The sequence below is a fragment of the Oncorhynchus mykiss genome, chromosome 25 (assembly GCF_057628025.1).
Source record: "Oncorhynchus mykiss isolate SJ-2025 chromosome 25, ASM5762802v1, whole genome shotgun sequence".
Lineage (NCBI taxonomy): Eukaryota > Metazoa > Chordata > Actinopteri > Salmoniformes > Salmonidae > Oncorhynchus > Oncorhynchus mykiss.
In genome coordinates this window covers 59,711,910-59,731,249 of record NC_143046.1, presented here as the reverse complement: position 1 = coordinate 59,731,249, position 19,340 = coordinate 59,711,910, and the positions used below count along the sequence as shown (strand labels likewise).

Below are 19,340 nucleotides of genomic sequence, written 5' to 3'. Positions count from 1 at the left end.
TTGGCCTTCCTGTGACATCAGGTGCTGCAAAATACCAGTCTCATCGTCAGTGAGTGAAGAGGCGACTCTGGGATGCTGGCATTCTAGGCAGAGTTGCAAAGAAAAAGCCATATCTCAGACTGGCCTAGAAGGCCAGCATCCCGTAGTCGCCTCTTCGCTGTTGACGTTGAGACTGGTGTTTAGCGGGTTTAAACCGTACCTTCCAGCACCCAAAATCACTACCGGAACCTATTTCAGTCCAAGTCGAGCACTGATAAGAAGCCTACTTTATGAAGTTTCCACTGGATCAGAGCATAACATTTTCCCCTTACACGCTGTGGTTATCGAAAGGGAGAGTTGGAAAGTTTTTTCAAATACATTAAGGAACTAGTAGAAAGAGGAGGAAGGGAAGCGCTACTACGGACAATTTGGTAGACAGAAGGTGCTCTTTGGTAAAAGGGGTGAATTGGACATTAAAAAGAAAGGAGGACCAAGGCACTCTTCATATAATTAATTAAAATGCCTTTATTTGTATGGAATGTTCAATATTGTAAACTATTGTAATTCTCAATGGACGTAAAAACAGACGGTTTGCTTGCTGTTTTGAGGTGAAGAAAACATTAATTTGAGAAGCTCCACACGTCATTAGTGGTGGTCCGTTAAGGCAATCACAAACACTATCAGATGCCCAAATAGGCACATTATACGCCTACATTTGCGCGCAGGCCTACTTCTATGCGTGCGCGTCCTTACTCAACATTGACAGGAGCGCTCCAAACAAAATACAATAACTAAATTGGCAGAACTCGTAAATGGAATTAAATAAACCCAAAGTTTTTTTCTCACAAGTGTAGAATAGGTTGTGCGCTCTGCAAACAATGTGTCCACTCCGACAATGAGAACAGGAAGACTGGAATAATAATATTGAATGCATTAAAATAAATTACCGTGAACAAAGTAACAAACATTGTAGATAAAACAATTATAGGAGTTAACGGTCATGTACTACTGGTGATATATGTATTAGGGAATTGATATACACTCACAATCAAACGCAAAAAAAATCACACAAGGAAGTTATGAAGCAATGAATGTGCACAAATTGGCGGGAGATAGCGCATTCTGGAGTGAGAATTGCATCTGGGCGCATGGTCAATCTGACGTGTGCATTGGCGGTGCAGCATTTACGGTGATATGGCCTCAGCAGAAGTCAGGGCATTCCTACTTATTGCGTTTCGCGGAGCAGTGCAGAGCTGTTGTCAAGAAAGTGATTTTGAGTTTGTGTTTATGTACCGCCCCCACCTACCGTCAACCAATTCGGGAGGGGCATGGATATACTCGATTTGGCCTCTGCATGCCTCTGGAGACTCCGCAATTGCTTCACACATATGAGGCCTCCTACCACATTTTTTAATCAAGCATACATTGTCTTTTAGTCTAGGCCTCCGCAATGGATTAGTTCACTGAGATGGGCGCAAATATATACAGTACCAGTCAAAAGTTTATACACACCTACTCATTCCAAGGTTTTTCTTTATTTTTACTATTTTTTTGTAGTATGATAGTGAAGACATCGAACTATGAAATAACACGTGGAATCATGTAGCAACAAATCGAGATATATTTGAGATTCTTCAAAGTAGCCACCCTTTATCTTGATGACAGCTTTGCACACTTGGCATTCTCTCAACCAGCTTCATGAGGTAGTCACCTGGAATGCATTTCGACTAAAAGGTGTGCCTTTTTGAAGTCAATTTGTGGAATTTCTTTCCTTCTTAATGCGTTTGAGCCAATCACTTGTGTTGTAGCAAGGTAGGGTTGATATACATAATATAGCCCGATTTGGTAAAAGACCAAGTCCATATTATGGCAAGAACAGCTCAAATAAGCAAAGAGAAACGACAGTCCATCATTACTTTAAGATATGAAGGTCAGTCAATCCGGAAAATGTAAGTAATTTTTCAAGTTTCTTCAAGTGCTGTTGCAAAAACCACAAAGTGCTATTATGAAACTGGCTCTCATGAGGACCGCCACAGGAAAGGAAGACCCACCTCTGCTGCAGAGGATAAGTTCATTAGAGTTACCAGCCTCAGAAATTGCAGCCCAAATATATGCTGCAGAGTTCAAGCAAGACACATCTCAACATCAACTGTTCAGAGGAGACTGCGTGAATCAGGCCTTCATGGTGGATTTCCTGCCAAGAAACCACTACTAAAGGACACAAATAATAATAAGATACTTTCTTGCGCCAAGAAACACGAGTAATGGACATTAGACTGGTGGAAATCTGTCCTTTTGGTCTGATGAGTCCAAATTTGAGACGCAGAGTGGGTCAATGGATTTAAAAAAATATATATATATATTTCACTTTTATTTAACCAGGTAGACCTGGCCAAGATAAAGCATAGCAGTGTGAACAGACAACACAAAGTTACACATGGAGTAAGTAAAAAATTTACAAGTCAATAACACAGTAGAAAAAAAAAAAAAAAAGGGGGAGTCTATATACATTGTGTGCAAAAGGCATGAGGAGGTAGGCGAATAATTACAATTTTGCAGGTTAATAACACTGGAGTGATAAATGATCAGATGGTCATGTACAGGTAGAGATATTGGTGTGCAAAAGAGCAGAAAAGTAAATAAATAAAAACAGTATGGGGATGAGGTAGGTAAAAATGGGTGGGCTATTTACCGATAGACTATGTACAGCTGCAGCGATCGGTTAACTGCTCAGATAGCAGATGTTTGAAGTTGGTGAGGGAGATAAAAGTCTCCCTGATGATCTCCGCATGTGGTTGATCTCCGCGTCTGATGATCTCCGCGTGTGGTTCCCACCGTGAAGCATGGAGGAGGAGGTGTGATGGTGTGGGGGTGCTTTGCTGGTGACACTGTCAGTGATTCTTATTTTTTAATTCAAAGCACACTTACTTAACCAGCATGGCTACCACAGCATTCTGCAGCGCTACGCCATCCCATCTGGTTTGGGCTTAGTGGGACTATCATTTGTTTTTCAACAGGACAATGACCTAACACACCTCCAGGTTGTGTATGGGCTATTTGGCCTAGAAGGAGAGTGATGGAGTGCTGCATATGTGGGAACTCCTTCAATACGAATACAATGACTGAATACAATGACTGTGCAAAGCTGTCATCAAGGCAAAGGGTGGCTACTTTGAACAATCTAAAATATATTTTGATTTGGTTACTACATGATCCCATATGTGTTATTGCATAGTTTTGAGGTCTTCACTATAATTCTACAAGGTAGAAAATAGTAAAAAACAATAAAGAAAACCCTTGAATGAGTAGGTGTGTCCAAACTTTTGACTAGTACTCTATACAGTGGGGCAAAAAAGTATTGTCAGCCACCAATTGTGCAAGTTCTCCCACTTAAATAGATGAGAGGCCTGTAATTTTCATCATAGGTACATTTCAACTATGACAGACAAAATGAGAAGAAAAAAAATCCAGAAAATCACGTTGTAGGATTTTTAATTAATTTATTTGCAAATTATGGTGGAAAATAAGTATTTGGTCACCTACAAACAAGTAAGATATCTGGCTCTCACAGAACGGTAACTTCTTCTTTAAGAGGCTCCTCTGTCCTCCACTCGTTACCTGTATTAATGGTACCTGTTTGAACTTGTTATCAGTATAAAAGACACCTGTCCACAACCTCAAACAGTCACACTCCAAACTCCACTATGGCCAAGACCAAAGAGCTGTCAAAGGACACCAGAAACAAAATTGTAGAACTGCACCAGACTGGGAAGACTGAATCTGCAATAGGTAAGCAGCTTGGTTTGAAGAAATCAACTGTGGGAGCAATTATTAGGAAATGGAAGACATACAAGACCACTGATAATCTCCCTCGATCTGGGGCTCCATGCAAGATCTCACTCTGTGGGGTCAAAATGATCACAAGAACAGTGAGCAAAAATCCCAGAACCACACGGGGGGACCTAGTGAATGACCTGCAGAGAGCTAGGACCAAAGTAACAAAAGCCTACCATCAGTAACACACTACGCCGCCAGGGACTCATATCCTACAGTGCCAGACGTGTCCCCCTGCTTAAGCCAGTACATGTCCAGGCCCATCTGAAGTTTGCTAGAGAGCATTTGGATGTTCCAGAAGAAGATTGGGAGAATGTCATATCATCAGATGAAACCAAAATATAACTTTTTGGTAAAAACTCAACTCGTCGTGTTTGGAGGACAAAGAATGCTGAATTGCATCCAAAGAACACCTTATATACTGTGAAGCATGGGGGTGGAAACATCATGCTTTGGGGCTGTTTTTCTGCAAAGGGACCAGGACGACTGATCCGTGTAAAGGAAAGAATGAATGGGGCCATGTATCGTGAGATTTTGAGTGAAAACCTCCTTCCATCAGCAAGGGCATTGAAGATGAAACGTGGCTGGGTCTTTCAGCATGACAATGATCCCAAACACACCGCCCGGGCAACGAAGGAGTGGCTTCGTAAGAAGCATTTCAAGGTCCTGGAGTGGCCTAGCCAGTCTCCAGATCTCAACCCCATAGAAAATCTTTGGGGGGAGTTGAAAGTCTGTGTTGCCCAGCAACAGCCCCAAAACATCACTGCTCTAGAGGAGATCTGCATGGAGGAATGGGCCAAAATACCAGCAACAGTGTGTGAAAACCTTGTGAAGACTTACAGAAAACGTTTGACCTCTGTCATTGCCAACAAAGGGTATATAACAAAGTATTGAGATAAACTTTTGTTATTGACCAAATACTTATTTTCCACCATAATTTGCAAATAAATTATTTGAAAATCCTATAATGTGATTTTCTGGATTTTTTTCTCTCATTTTGTCTATCATAGTTGAAGTGTACCTATGATGAAAATTACAGGGCTTTCTCATCTTTTTAATTGGGAGAACTTGCACAATTGGTGGCTGACTAAATACTTTTTTGCCCCACTGTACATACACTACTGTTCAAAAGTTTGGGGTCACTTAGAATGTTATTGTTTTTGAAAGAAAAGCTAACATTTTTGTCAAGTAAAATAACATCAAATTGTTCAGAAATACAGTGTAGACATTTTTATTGTTGGAAATTACTTTTGTAGCTGGAAACGGCTGATATTTTTTATGGAATATCTACCCAGGCTTACAGAGGCCCATTATCAGCAACTGTCACTCCTGTGTTCCAATGGCACATTGTTTTAGCTAATCCAAGTTTATAATTTTAGAAGGCTAATTGATCATTAGAAAATCCTTTTGCAATTATGTTAGCACAGCTGAAAACTGATTTATGAAGCCATAAAACTGGCCTTCTTTAGATTAGTTGAGTATCTGGAGCATCAGCATTTTTAGGTTCGATTACAGGCTCAAAATGGCCAGAAACCAAGGACTTTGTTATGAAACTAGACAGTCTATTCTTGTTATGAGAAATGAAGGCTGTTCCATGTGAGAAGTTGCCAAGAAACTGAAGATCTCGTACAATGCTGTGTACTACTCCCTTCACAGAACATCGCAAACTGGCCCTAACCAGAATTGAAAGAGGAGTGGGAGGCCCCAGTGCACAACTGAGCAAGAGGACAAGTACATTAGAGTGCCTAGTTTGAGAAACAGACGCCTCACAAGTCCTCAACTGGCAGCTTCATTAAATAGTACCCGCAAAACACCAGTCTCAACGTCAACAGTGAAGAGGCGAATCTGGGATGCTGGCCTTCTAGGCACCAAGAACTACCTAGAGCTGGCCGTCCTGCCAACCTGAGCAATCGGGGGAGAGGGCCTTAATCAGGGAGGTGACCCAGAACCCGACTGTCACTGACAGAGCTCCAGAGTTCCTTTGTGGAGATAAGAGAACCTTCCAGAAGGACAACCATCTCTGCAGCGCTCCACCAATTAGGCCTTTATGGTAGAGTGGCCAGACGGAAGCCACTCCTCCGTAAAAGGCACATGACATCCCGCAGAGTATTTTGTGTAGCTTACTTACTTCTCGTGTTATTATTTCTTATTTTTATTTATTGTGTTTTTGTTCTACCTTATGTTATTTGTAGTACTACATTGATATTGATTACTGCATTGTTGGGTTTTGAGCTTGCAAGATATGCATTTCATTCTACTTGTGCACGTGACATAAATACTTGAAGCTTGAAAATAATAGTGAGTAGTTAGAGCAGGAGCGAGTCAAGTGAGATAGGCATTTATACCGTGGCATTGTTGAATACTCATTTCTAATTTGCTTGAAGGGCACACTAGAGCGTGCAATATTTAAAGCCAGTGTCTCGGTCCGGCAAACCGTGCTAATATATCCTCCGAACACCGGCTTCGAAGGCGTTATCACTTTTATACAACGGGTTACCAATATATTCTGGCCGACATGCGTTCTCTCGGTTCGGTTGCCAAAGATGCGACCCAGTTGTTAAGTATTTTTGTTGCAAGTCTATGGACGCGTTCATTCTAAATGTTCCGTTTCCATGATGGCTTAGCCACAGTTGGCTAGCTACCAAGCAAACACAGTCACGGCTAGCTACCAAACACAGTCACGGCAAACAGTGCAGCCAGAATAACAGCAAAGTAGCTTAATTTGCCTTTTCTAGTGATTTTGGGTGGGATACATCCATAACGAGCTAATGATGTGCAATTTTGCCTGGCATAGAACATTTGCTCTCTTGCCAGGCCACTGTTCAGAAGAGATGGCCAACTACACAGCTAACATAATGACTTCAAACTGAAGCTGGAATGACCGCAAACTATCTGTATTTCTGTGTTTTTATATTCACATTTCTTTGTATAGATCCATTAAAATGATGCTAATTCATGATTTCGACTGGCTGAGAAGAGCTGCCAGCCTGTCTGTCTCGTCCTGACTCCCGACACATTCATTACTATGGGACAGCTGGATATCGAATTGCAATATTGAAACAATGTTGAAAATGTCTGAGAGACAGACAGCAAGGTTATTACAAATCTCCGCTGTTGAAAACTAAATGTTAGTCTAAAACAAATGGGTGATCATGTCTAGATGCTTTTTACAGTGTAGACCTAGTATATACATTGCCTGGCTGAGCTGATGAGACAATGGATTTAGCCAGTGGTAACTTGTGAAATAGACACTGGCTGGAATGTGGTTTTAACCAATCAGCATTCAGGATATGACCCACTCGTTGTGTAATGCACGGTATTATTCAATGGCTAGGAAATTAATACTTATATGTTCTTTGTTTTAGCAGCTTTTGGAAGCAAAAGTTGAATTGAAAACTTTACTGGTGTTGTTGAATTCGATTTTCATAATTGCATGCAAGGACTGATGGTTGGGGGGCTAAGATAACAAGTCTGTTTGGTTGGTTACCAAGGTAACTATTGTAGCTATCTATGCTGAACAAAAATATAAACGCAACATGCAACAATTTCAAGTTTTACTGAGCTACAGTTCATATAAGGAAAGCAGTCAATTGAAAAAAATTAATTAGGCCCTAATCTATGGATTTCACATGACTGGGCAAGCGGCGCAGCCATGGGTGGGCCTGGGAGGGTAATAGGGCCACCCACTTGGGAGTCAGGCCCAGGCATTCAGAATTTGTTTTTCACCACAAAAGGGCTTTATTACAGACCGAAATACTCCTCAGTTTCATCAGCTGTCCGGGTAGCTGATCTCAGACAATCTGCAGATGAAGAAGCCAGATGTGGAGGTCCTGGGCTGGTGTGGTTACACGTGGTGTGCGGTTGTGAGGCCGGTTGGACGTACTACCAAATTCTCTAAAACGAAGTTGGAGGAGGCTTATGGTAGAAAAATTAACATTCCATTATCTTGCAACAGCTCTGGTGGACATTCCTGCAGTCAGCATGCCAATTGCATATTCCCTCAAATCTTGAGACATCTGTGACATTGTGTTGTGTGACAAAACTGCACATTTTAGAGTGGCCTTTTGTTGTCCCCAGCACAAGGTGCACCTGTGTAATGATCATGCTGTTTAAGCAGCTGTCAGGTGGATGGATTATCTTGGCAAAGGAGAATTGCAGACTGACAGGGATGGAAACAAATTAAGCGTTATGTGCATATGGAACATTTCTGGGATCTTTTATTTCAGCTCATGAAACATGGGACCAACACTTTACATGTTGCGTTTTATATTTTTGTTCAATATAGTAAACTTACTAGCTACTTCAGTGGATATTAAGCACATTTCTAGCGGCACATTTCTAGTGGTATATCCGTTAAATGATACCCCATGGCTTGTGTGATAATTAACTCTGGGCTCTTGTGTTCTCTGGAAAATAAGGAAACTCCGTAGAAGGTTAGTGCCACACCTTCCACGTCATGGATTATTTTCCATAGAACGCACAGGTTGATGATTCCTTACGTAAATCACAGGACACTAAGGAAATGTATTTGAATGAAAGTACCTATAGGGATCTAGCTGCAGCAGGTTTTTTTAACCTTCATAGCCTGGTCCCTGATGCGGTCCCACAGACCTGGTCCCTCTGTACATTCTGGTTTTCATTCTCAAATCCATATCATGAGTGAGTCCCCACCCACCTCAGGTGTCTAACACTGACTTTGTCTCCTGTCCACTGCAGCCAGTGAGAGTCGCGTAGTGACGTGTGGGGCTGTATGGAGGATGCCCCCAGAGTGGGAGTCAGGGAGCCACGAGTCCCCAGACGATCCCCACAACTCCCACAACCCCCAGAACCTGGAACTCCTCTGTCACCTTGACAACAGCGCCCATGGCAACGCCTCCAGGTAGGCTGCTCTCAGACTGTCGCCTACAGCTACAATACTGTATACAACACAACAGTCATATCAATTCAAACCTGAAACTATAGGGCTTCCACGACCCCCTGTTTCAATACTTTTCTCTGCTCTTTTCTCCTCTGTGTTCTTTTTCCCCTCTTTCCCCTCGTTCTCTGTTCCTCTATCTCATCTTCTCTCCTTCTCCCCCTCTGTCTCTCTCCCGTTCTCCATTTGACTCCATCTCTGTGTATTTTGTCTTGCTAAATCTATGGTCCTGCCTCTCACCATTTATACCCCCTATACCCGCTTATCTTCCTCTATCTTTAAATCTTTCTATCTCTCATTCGCCCTCTTCATCTCGTTGTTATCTCCCTCTGTCACTTGCCCCGTCTCTCTCTTTCTCATGTACTACTGAAGTGTATCCTGGTCTATACTTTACAATACTGTGTTGAGTGACCTACATATCCCAGGGCTCAGCCACTGCTCAGGCCTTTGTCTTATACTTAGCTGTATACACTACATTCATCATCCATTTATGGTGCAGGAAGATAACATCAATACTCGTCCCTTTTTAGACTTCAGTAGCTGCCTCATCCCTTTGGAAGGAAGATTGCATTTTGGCATTCTAAATTAAATTCCCCATTTCCATTTTTAAAAAAAACTTCCCTGAGCAGTATTTAAAAAATATATATTTTAGAGGCTGCAATTGACTTTGTGCATGTGTGTGTGTGCAATAGCCTTCAGTTGAGTGAGTGAGGTGGGACTCTGTGGTGGAGATTGATGGTTCTGCTGTCTGCCATTCTGACACCTCCAGAGCTGCAACACTCTCAAGGGCATGATAGTGTGTCTGTGTGTGTGTTCTGTGAGTCTTGCAGCCTTCGCTTTGTTGTATTGGCTCTGAGAGATGGATGGCTTTGGTTTGGTGCCCACCTCGTCCATCTCTTTCAGGCTGCAACCCCCGCCGTCTCTGACTACGCTGGCAAGAGCACAGCAACCAGCAGAGGGTGTGTTTGTGTGTGTGCGACTATGTGCTTGTTTAAGTGTGTGAGAGAAGGAGTACATGAGTGTCTGTATGTACATACTGTATATTATCAACAGGGCTCTCAGCGGTGAGGATATACTGCCAAATGTTGTGTATTTCAAGGAGAAATAGACTCAGAAGGAGCATAGGAAGCTGTTTTTAATGTACTGTATGAGAGTCTGCGTGGGTTCAGATCACTTATTACCTTCCTTCCTGTATGTATGTATGTACGTCCTTTATGCCTTTTATGGCTGTACCTCAGTCCCTCCTCAGCCTTGCCGGACTAATATTTGGGATAGTGTCGTGTTGTGAAGCGTGGCTGGAATGAAGAAGCAGACCCACAAACAGTAGTACTCTGGCATGGCTACATTTCTCTCCCCATGCTTTGGGGAGCCAAGCGCCTCATTTCGATTTGGAGCAGCACCAGGCTCAGGAATCAATTCCCATTGAGCGATTAGGACTAATCATGGCTTGGCTGGGCACCATGAGGAATCATGAAGCTCAACAGGCACACTGTTTTATTTCTTCACGGGAGGGTGTGACGGGAGGGGGGTAAGCGTGTGTGTCTGTGAGCGTGTGTGTAGCCTTTGTGTACAGGGGTGTGTGTATGTCTGTATGTGTGTTGGGGCGGGGGGGGGGGGGGTCCTGGTGATCACAGTGCACAGAGTATGATTTGCACTCAAAGGGACTGTTAGTCAATCAATGTTAGCCCAATGGGATCTCAGGCAGCCACACAGTCATATGCAAGCCAGTCAAGACTGTCAGTAATGTTAGGGGCCGTGGAGATCAGTATTCTAACACACCTTCAATTGGAGACACAAACTCTGCTTGGCTGAATAATCCTGTCTCTACACACACACACATGCCTGCACACACACACTTTTTAAATTGCCCATATTTTGTCCTTCTTAGTTCCTTTCTCTCTTCAATCTCTCTCCCTCTTCTACTATCTCTGTTCCCATCTCCGTCTCCCTCCCTTTTCTATCTCTCTCACACACTAATCTTTTTTTATCACTCTCTCATCCACTGTGTCTTTCCCAGGCCTTGCCTTGGACCTACAGTATACAGACCCCTTGACTTTTTCCACTTTTTTTTAACGTGACATCCTTATTCTATAATGTATTAAATAAAACATTTCCCTCAACAATCTACACACAATACCCCATAATGACAAAGGGAAAACAGATTTTTTGAAATTTTAGCAAATGTATTGAAAACACAAATCAGATACCTTATTTATATAAGTATTCAGACCCTTTGCTATGAGACTCGAAATTGAGCTCAGGTGCATCCTGCTTCCATTGATCATCCTTGAGAGGTTTCTACAACTTGATTGGAGTCCACCTGTGGTAAATTCAATTGATTGGAAATTATTTGGAAAGGCGCACACCTGTCTATATAAGGTCCCACAGTTGACAGTGCATGTCAGAGCAAAAACCAAGCCATGAGGTCAAAGGAATTGTCTGTAGAGCTCTGAGACAAGATTGTGTCCAGGCATAGATCTGGGGAAGGGTACCCAAACATTTATGCAGCATTGAAGGTCCCCAAGAACATAGTGGCCTCCATTCTTAAATGGAAGAAGTTTGTAACCACCAAGACTCTTCCTAGAGCTGGCCTGAATGCCAAGCGTCACGTCTGGAGGAAACCTGACACCATCCCTACGGTGTAGTATTGTGGTGGCAGCATCATGCCGTGGGGATATTATTCAGGGGCAGGGACTGGGAGTATAGTCAGGACCGAGGCAAAGATGAATGGAACAAATTACAGAGAGATCTTTGATGAAAACCTGCTCTAGAGCGCTCAGGACATCAGACTGGGGCGAAGGTTCACCTTCCTACAGGACAACGACCCTAAGCACACAGCCAAGACAATGCAGGAGTGGCTTCAGGATAAGCCTCTGAATGTCCTTGTTGCCCAGCCAGAGCCCGGACTTGAACCTGATCGAACATCTCTGGAGTGACCTGAAAATAGTTGTGCAGCTACACTCCCCATCTAACCTGACAGAGCTTGAGAGCATCTGCAGAGAAGAATGGGAGAACACCCCACCCCCGCCAAACTGTTTTTGCTTTGTCATTATGGGGTATTGTGTGTAGATTGATGAAGGGGAAAAAACTATTTAATACATTTTAGAATAAGGCTGTAACCTAACAAAATGTGGAAAAAGTCAAGGGGTCAAGGGGTCTGTATAGCTCTATTGAGCTGATCCCTCACTGTAACTCTGTAGCCAAGCCAACCGGATTTATCTGTTTTGTCTCTATTCCCCAAAGGAGTCCAATCTGATTTTCCCCCCAATACCATGAGCATGTGCATATGTTGCTATTGAATTAAACTCATGTGAATACAAAGCAGACGGAGAAACAGTTTGATGAGAAGGACAGAGGTGGGTGTCTCACCCAGGACTGTCTGAGATATATGGGCCTGTAAAACTCCCCTCCCTGGCAGTCCTCCATGCATTTACATATTCAGTCCCTACCAGGATGCCAAGCCGCCGCAGAGCTCAAGGTCAAATGCACATAACTTATTTTCTTTAATAAGAGCGGCTGGCTGTTGCCATGAAGGGGAAGAGGATCTCTCTCTTTCTCTCTCTTTTATGAATTAATTAATACTATTGGGAGGGCTACTTTTATAAATCTGGGGGTGGTGAATATATTGACTTCAGATTGGAGCTGTTATGGAATAAATGAATGACAGACAACGAGAGAGAAAGAGAAAGAAAGAGCGAGAGAGACAGGTAAGAGAGGGACAGACAGTGCTGCCTCCTACACGTGTGTGTGTGTGTGTGTGTGTGTGTGTGTGTGTGTGTGTGTGTGTGTGTGTGTGTGACTCCCAGCACCTTGGGAGGGCAGTAAAAACTGTCCCCCATCGTCCCTGGATTTACAACTTCCATAAACTCCTCTTCTCTGTTCCCTTTCTTCCTCTCTTTCCCCCTGTCCCGCTCTCCCCTCACAAGATATGCAAATTCCTGAGTTGGATGGAATCCTGAGGAAGACTGTAACTTTGTCCGTCCCTCCTCCTCCTTCCATCCCTTTATCTCTTCCCCCACACACAGCACAGTGGAGGCTTCATGTTGTGTTGCTCCACACTGATGAATGACTCAGAGGAGATGGGCCAGTCTCATTTATCACCACTAGAACTAATGACATCAGTCTACAGCAGACACAGGCAGCTCTTATCATGCACTGTATGTGTCACATGCAGTAAATACTACATAGTGCTCATTTGACTATATACCATGGTAATAAACTTTGGTCATAAACTGCCACCATTGGATGTGTGTGCGCATTGTACTGTGGTTGTGTAGAAGAGCGTTTACCTTTTTTTAAAATTTTTCGCACTGATGTGTGTGTCCTGTGAACTGAGTCTCTCTCCCCTCGCTCTCTTTCTCTCCATCTCGCTGTCTCGCTCTCTCTCTGCTGCAGTGTCCTGTGGGAGCCCATGGGAGATGGGACGCGTGTGATCTCTCTGGCTGATAACCACGCTCTGCTCTGGGACTTGACGGAGAGCTCTACCCAGGCCACGGTGAGACACACACACACACCACCATACGTCTCCCCATACCCCATGCTCATTATTTGATAACCACGGTATCAGACCGGTCTTATCTTGCCCTCCCTTCCCAACAACGGTGTTATAAGAACTGTCTAGGGGTGTACTCTGCTTGGTTCACCAAGATCACATGATTCCTTACTGAAACACACTGTATCTGGGCTAGCTTTAGTGTCCAGAGCAGTGGCTCCTGTGGGTGTTTTTGTGGACTTTCAGAGCTGGTTCACTGGTGCCCCAATTCTCTTCTGCTGTCATCCAACTAAAATAGTTAACTTGTGTCAAGTAAACCGTTCGCTGTTTTAACGACCCCCATTCAAGCTAGATATACATTGAGTACACCACACATTTGGAACACCTTCCTAATATAGAGCTACACAATTATGTTCACTTCGGGGCCTGAAACTCCCCATTATTCAATTCGCGACGATTGTACATCCGCTAAGAAAGGTCTGTGAAAACTTAACACAACATCGATGGAGAAGTCAACATACAAGTGTAGGTAAAAACGAATGCAAATAAGTTTGAAATTGTGCTACTAATGCACATGATGGCACAAACACGTCTCGTAAAAAGTAAATATGTTTTTGTTTGGTTATCTTCTGGAAATTGTAGAAATAAAACCAGCTAGGCAGGCTAACGTTAGTTAGCTAATTAATTTGCTAGCTATCAAACAGTAGGTGTATATTAGTAATTATCTATGTAATATAAGTAGACATGCAATCAAAATTGACTGTAGCGCATATAAAGCACCCACAAGCTACCAGTAGCTGAAGACACAATCATCGCGGGATAAACGAGTGACAAATTTCCAGCCAAGGGCGGTCCATTTAAAAAATCATTCCTTCCTCCCTCGCCCTGCAAGTGTATACTCGTCAGACGTCATGATACGTCATCAGAAGTGTCCACTTAATTTGAGGCCTGAGGGGATAGGGTGTGTCTCTTTTAAGTGTTTGGACAGCATGCCTCATTTGTCTCAATCCTTCTCTGACCCTTCTCCTACCCTTCATCTACACGGATTGAAGTGGATTTAACAAGTGAGGGATCATAGCTTTCACCTGGCTTCACCTGGTCAGTCTATGTCATGGAAAGAGCATGTTTTGTGTACTCCGTGTATGTTGAACTTTACCCATTTCAAAGTTGAATGGCCGGAATTCTAATTGTTGTCACACAGTTGGTCTAGTCAGGACTAGTTTGTGGCCATGCTGTTTAGTGGAAATGCTCTCCTCTGACAGTGCTGTTCCATCCCCACTAATGCAGTGAGGTGAGGAGGAGGCGTCCCGGTCTCCTCCTTTTGTTATTTACTGTTTTGTTCCTCTGATTCTCCACTCCACTGCCTCTGCAATTAAAACGTCCATAGTTCTATAGTGGAGATGAAGTGTGTGTGTGTGTGTGTGTGTACTCTGTAGTGTGTAGGCTGGTCAGTTAATGTTCCATTAGCTACTAGCTGCCTGGGCATACTTTAGCAGGGAGGTGCTTCATGAATAATGGGGCTAAGTCATTAGTAATTAATGTGCTCATACAGAGATCTTCACAAGGCCAGCCAGGCCACAGGCCCAACAGGACACAACCAAGGACTTGACATTGGTGTGTGTGCGCGTGTGGATGTGTGTGTCATAATGTAAACCTGTGAAGAATCGCCTTGTCCAGAGATTGCAATCAGACATGCACACTCACAGAGGGACACAGACGAACACACACACATTCTCTCCTGTTCTATGTGTGTGGCAGCGTCCCCAGAGGAAGGCACTCTGTGTGTCGTCGTCCCCTCGTGTAGTGACATTGATGTCAGGCTGGGCTGCAGAGCAGCAGAGCAGGGAGCTATTGAGTGACACAGCCTGCCCTGGGCATGGCAGCCATTAAAATTGGAGCGAGGGCACAGGGGTGAGAGAGGGAGAGAAGAGTAGAGCAGGGTCAGAGGAAAAAGAGAGGGTGAGAGAATGAGAGAGAAATAGATGGCGAGAGACGAAGTGAGAGAACTAGGATAGAGAGAGGGAGCCTGCCAGCCTAGACAGATTCTTCCAGCGCTGTTGAGAATGCTAATCTTCTCCACTCCTTTACAGCCCCCCCCCCCTCCTCCTTCCTTACCCACATCCCCTCCCTCTATCAGAGGCTCTCAGGCTGATGTGTTCATCACAGGCCTGTCTGTCCAGCTGCACCATGGATTTGTCTCGAGTGTACGGTAGATTAAAGGTGTGTGTGTGTGTGTGTGTGTGTGTGTGTGTGTGTGTGTGTGTGATCAATTAGAAACACTGCTGAAACTGAGTCAGAACATCTTCTCCGGCTCACGGTACGTTCACACACCTTGTCCACCGTGGCCGTTCACTCACACACAATTCACGCTCTCCCTAAATGCGTGAAAGTTTGGCAGATAGCGTTGTTTTATTGGACAGCGATTGCTAAAGGTAGCTGTCCTTCTGTGTTTTATATGCTTTGTCATTAGGCCTGCTAATGTGTTTAGCGCTAACAAAGCTGGGAGCTAGGCAGGGCATGAGGCTGTGCCAATGTGCCACGTGCTAGACAGGAGAGATTATACTTGAAGACAGCCGCCCTCTCTTTCTCTCCTATCCCCTACCCTATCTCGTCCCCTTCCTTCACTTCCCTTCTCCCACGCTCCCTTATCTTCTCCTCCCTCTCTCCTCGAAATAATGAAACTATAGTGTGTGTGTGTGTGTATGTGTGTGTGTGTGTGTGGAGAGAGACGAGATAGAGAGTAATGTTATCAGGTTGGATTTAGAGATGCAGAAGTATGAAATGATTGTATCTCTGTTGATTATGTCAGTACAGACTCAGAGGGTCCTTACTGGTCAAACTGGTGATCCATGAGTAACAGTATATAGATATTCACAATGGCAACAAGGTCCTTCAGGAGTCATTGAACCTGTCATTGACTTTGCTGTCTGAGGGAGGGTGAGGTCAGCTTCACACTAGGGAAGGCCTGCCCATACAGGTCCATCAATGCATTAACTCTTACCCTTATCTTAGCCTCCCTCGCCATACCCCATGATTGATAGGTGTATGATCAGGTGTATTGATCATTAACCCCTGCCCCTCCAGATCTCCAGCAGTGCCACCCTAGAGGGTAAAGGTCAACTGAAATTCACCTCTGGGAAGTGGAGTCCGCATCACAACTGTACCCAGCTGGCCACAGCCAACGACACAGCCATCAGAGGCTGGGACCTCCGCACCATGAGGTAAGACTGACATACTAACCATATAGTATTAACCATGTACTAACCATATGTTAACCATATACTAACCATATGTTAACCATATATTAACCATATACTAACCATATGTTAACCATATAGTACTAACCATATATTAACCATATACTAACAATATGTGAACCATATACTAACCATATAGTATTAACCATATACTAACCATATGTTATGTTAACCATATGCTAACATATTAACCATATACTAACCATATGTTAACCATATAATGGTGTCATCACCTGGTTTAAATGATATTCCTAGAGACAATATCTCTTTCATTGTCACTCTATGCACGTCACCCACTGTATTCGCATCCTACCATACCTTTGTCTGTACATTATGCCTTGAAACTATTCTACCGCGCCTAGAAATCTGTTCCTTTAACTCCCTGTTCTGAACGTACTAGGCGACCAGTTCTTTTAGCCTTTAGCCGTACCCTTATCCTACTCCTCCTCTGTTCCTCTGGTAATGTGGCGGTTAACCCAGGCCCTGCAGTGCCTAGCTCCACTCCTATTCCCCAGGCGCTCTCATTTGTTGACTTCTGTAACTGTAAAAGCCTTGGTTTCATGCTCTCTATGTTTGTTTAATTCACTGCCCTTGCACACGCTGCCAACCCGGATGTCCTAGTCGTGTCTGAATCCTGGCTCAGGAAGACTATCAAAACCCTGAAATTTCCATCCCTAACTATAAAAATTTTCGACAAGATAGAACTGCCAAAGGGGGAGGAGTTGCAATCTACTGCAGAGAGAGCCTGCAGAGTTCCCTTACTATTCAGGTGTGTACCCAAACAATTTGAGCTTCTACTTTTAAAAATCCACCTTTCCAGAAACAAGTCTCTCACCGTTGCCGCTTGCTATAGACCACCCTCTGCCCCCAGCTGTGCCCTGGACACCATATGTGAACTGATTACCCCCCATCTATCTTCAGAGCTCGTGCTGCTAGGTGACCTAAACTGGGACATGCTTAACACCCCGGCCATCCTACAATCTAAGCTTGATGCCCTCAATCGGCAGGGTAGCCTAGTGGTTAGAGCATTGGGCTAGTAACCGGAAGGTTGCAAGTTCAAATCCCCGAGCTGACAAGGTACAAATCTGTCGTTCTGCCCCTGAACAGGCAGTTAACCCACTGTTCCTAGGCCGTCATTGAAAATAAGAATTTGTTCTTAACTGACTTGCCTGGTTAAATAAAGGTAAAATAAATAAAATAAAAAATCTCACACAAATTATCAATGAACCCACCAGGTACAACCCCAAATCTGTACACACGGGCACCCTCATAGATATCATCCTAACCAACTTGCCCTTCAAATATACCTCTACTGTTTTCAACCAGCGATAACTGCATCATTGCCTGCATCCGTAATGGGTCTGCGGTCAAACGACCACCCCTCATCACTGTCAAACGCTCCCTAAAACACTTCAGCGAGCAGGCCTTTCTAATCCACTTGGCCCGGGTATCCTGGAAGGATATTGACCTCATCCCATCAGTAGAGGATGCCTAGTCATTCTTTAAAAATGCCTTCCTCACGATCTTAAATAAGCATGCCCCTTTCAAAAATGTTAGAACCAGGAACAGATATAGCCCTTGGTTCTCTCCAGACCTGACTGCCCTTGACCAGGACAAAAACATCCTCTGGCATTCTGCATTGGCATCGTATAGCCCCCGTTATATGCAACTTTTCAGGGAAGTTCGGAACCAATATACACAGGCAGTTAGGAAAGCTAAGGCTAGCTTTTTCAAGCAGAAATTTGCATCCTGTAGCACAAACTCAAAAACATTTTGGGACACTGTAATGTCAATGGAGAATAGCTGCCCACTGCACTGAGGCTAGGAAACACTGTCACCACCGATAAATCCACTATAATTGAGAAGTTCAATAAGCATTTTTCTACGGCTGGCCATGCTTTCCACCTGGCTACCCCTACCCCAGTCAACAGCTCTGCACTCCCCACAGAAACTCGCCTAAGCCTCCTCGATTTCTCCAAACTGCTACAGACCTATGTCTATCCTACCCTGCCTTTCTAAGGTCTTCGAAAGCCAAGCTAACAAACAGATTACCGACCGTTTCGAATCTCACCGTACCTTCTCCGCTATGCAATCTGGTTTCAGAGCTGGTCATGGGTGCACCTCAGCCACGCTCAAGGTCCTAAATGATATCATAACCGCCATCGATAATAGACATTACTGTGCAGCCGTATTCATCGACCTGGCCAAGGCTTTCGACTCTGTCAATCACCACATCCTTATTGGCAGACTCAACAGCCTTGGTTTCTCAAATGATTGCCTCGCCTGGTTTACCAACTACTTCTCTGATAGAGTTCAGTGTGTCAAATAGGAGGGCCTGTTGTCCGTACCTCTGACAGTCTCTATGGGGGTGCCACAGGGTTCCATTCTCGGGCCGACTCTCTTCTCTGTATACATCAATGATGCCGCTCTTGCTGCTGGTGATTCTCTGATCCACCTCTACGCAGATGACACCATTCTGTATACTTCTGACCCTTCGTTGGACACTGTGTAAACTAACCTCCAGACGAGCTTCAATGCCATACAACTCTCCTTCCGTGGCCTCCAACTGCTCTTAAATGCAAGTAAAACTAAATGCATGTTCTTCAACCGATCACTGCCCACACCTGCCCGCCCGTTCAGCATCACTACTGTGGACTAGAGGTTGACCGATTAATCGGAATGGCCGATTAATTAGGGCCGATTTCAAGTTTTCATAACAATCTGAAATCAGTATTTTTTTGGAGCCGATTAAAAATCTATATATATATATATATATATATATATCTTTATTTAACTATGCAAGTCAGTTAACCTCTCTGATCTCCCAAATCCGGATCCGGTATCGTGACTACAGCCTCAAGCT

The 19,340-nt window shown here is 43.9% G+C and overlaps 1 protein-coding gene across 6 annotated transcripts in view; it reads left to right on the top strand.

Annotated features, from left to right (window-relative positions):
• LOC110505385 (EARP-interacting protein homolog) overlaps window positions 1–19,340 on the top strand; it is a 99,048-nt gene that overhangs the window by 25,574 nt on the left and 54,134 nt on the right. For all 6 annotated transcript variants that reach the window (XM_090220655.1, XM_090220654.1, XM_036962853.2 and 3 more), the window contains 3 exons: window positions 8,530–8,692; window positions 13,124–13,223; window positions 16,305–16,441. In XM_090220655.1, the coding sequence (XP_090076781.1) occupies window positions 8,530–8,692; window positions 13,124–13,223; window positions 16,305–16,441 (400 nt within the window). The remainder of the gene's footprint in view (window positions 1–8,529; window positions 8,693–13,123; window positions 13,224–16,304; window positions 16,442–19,340) is intronic.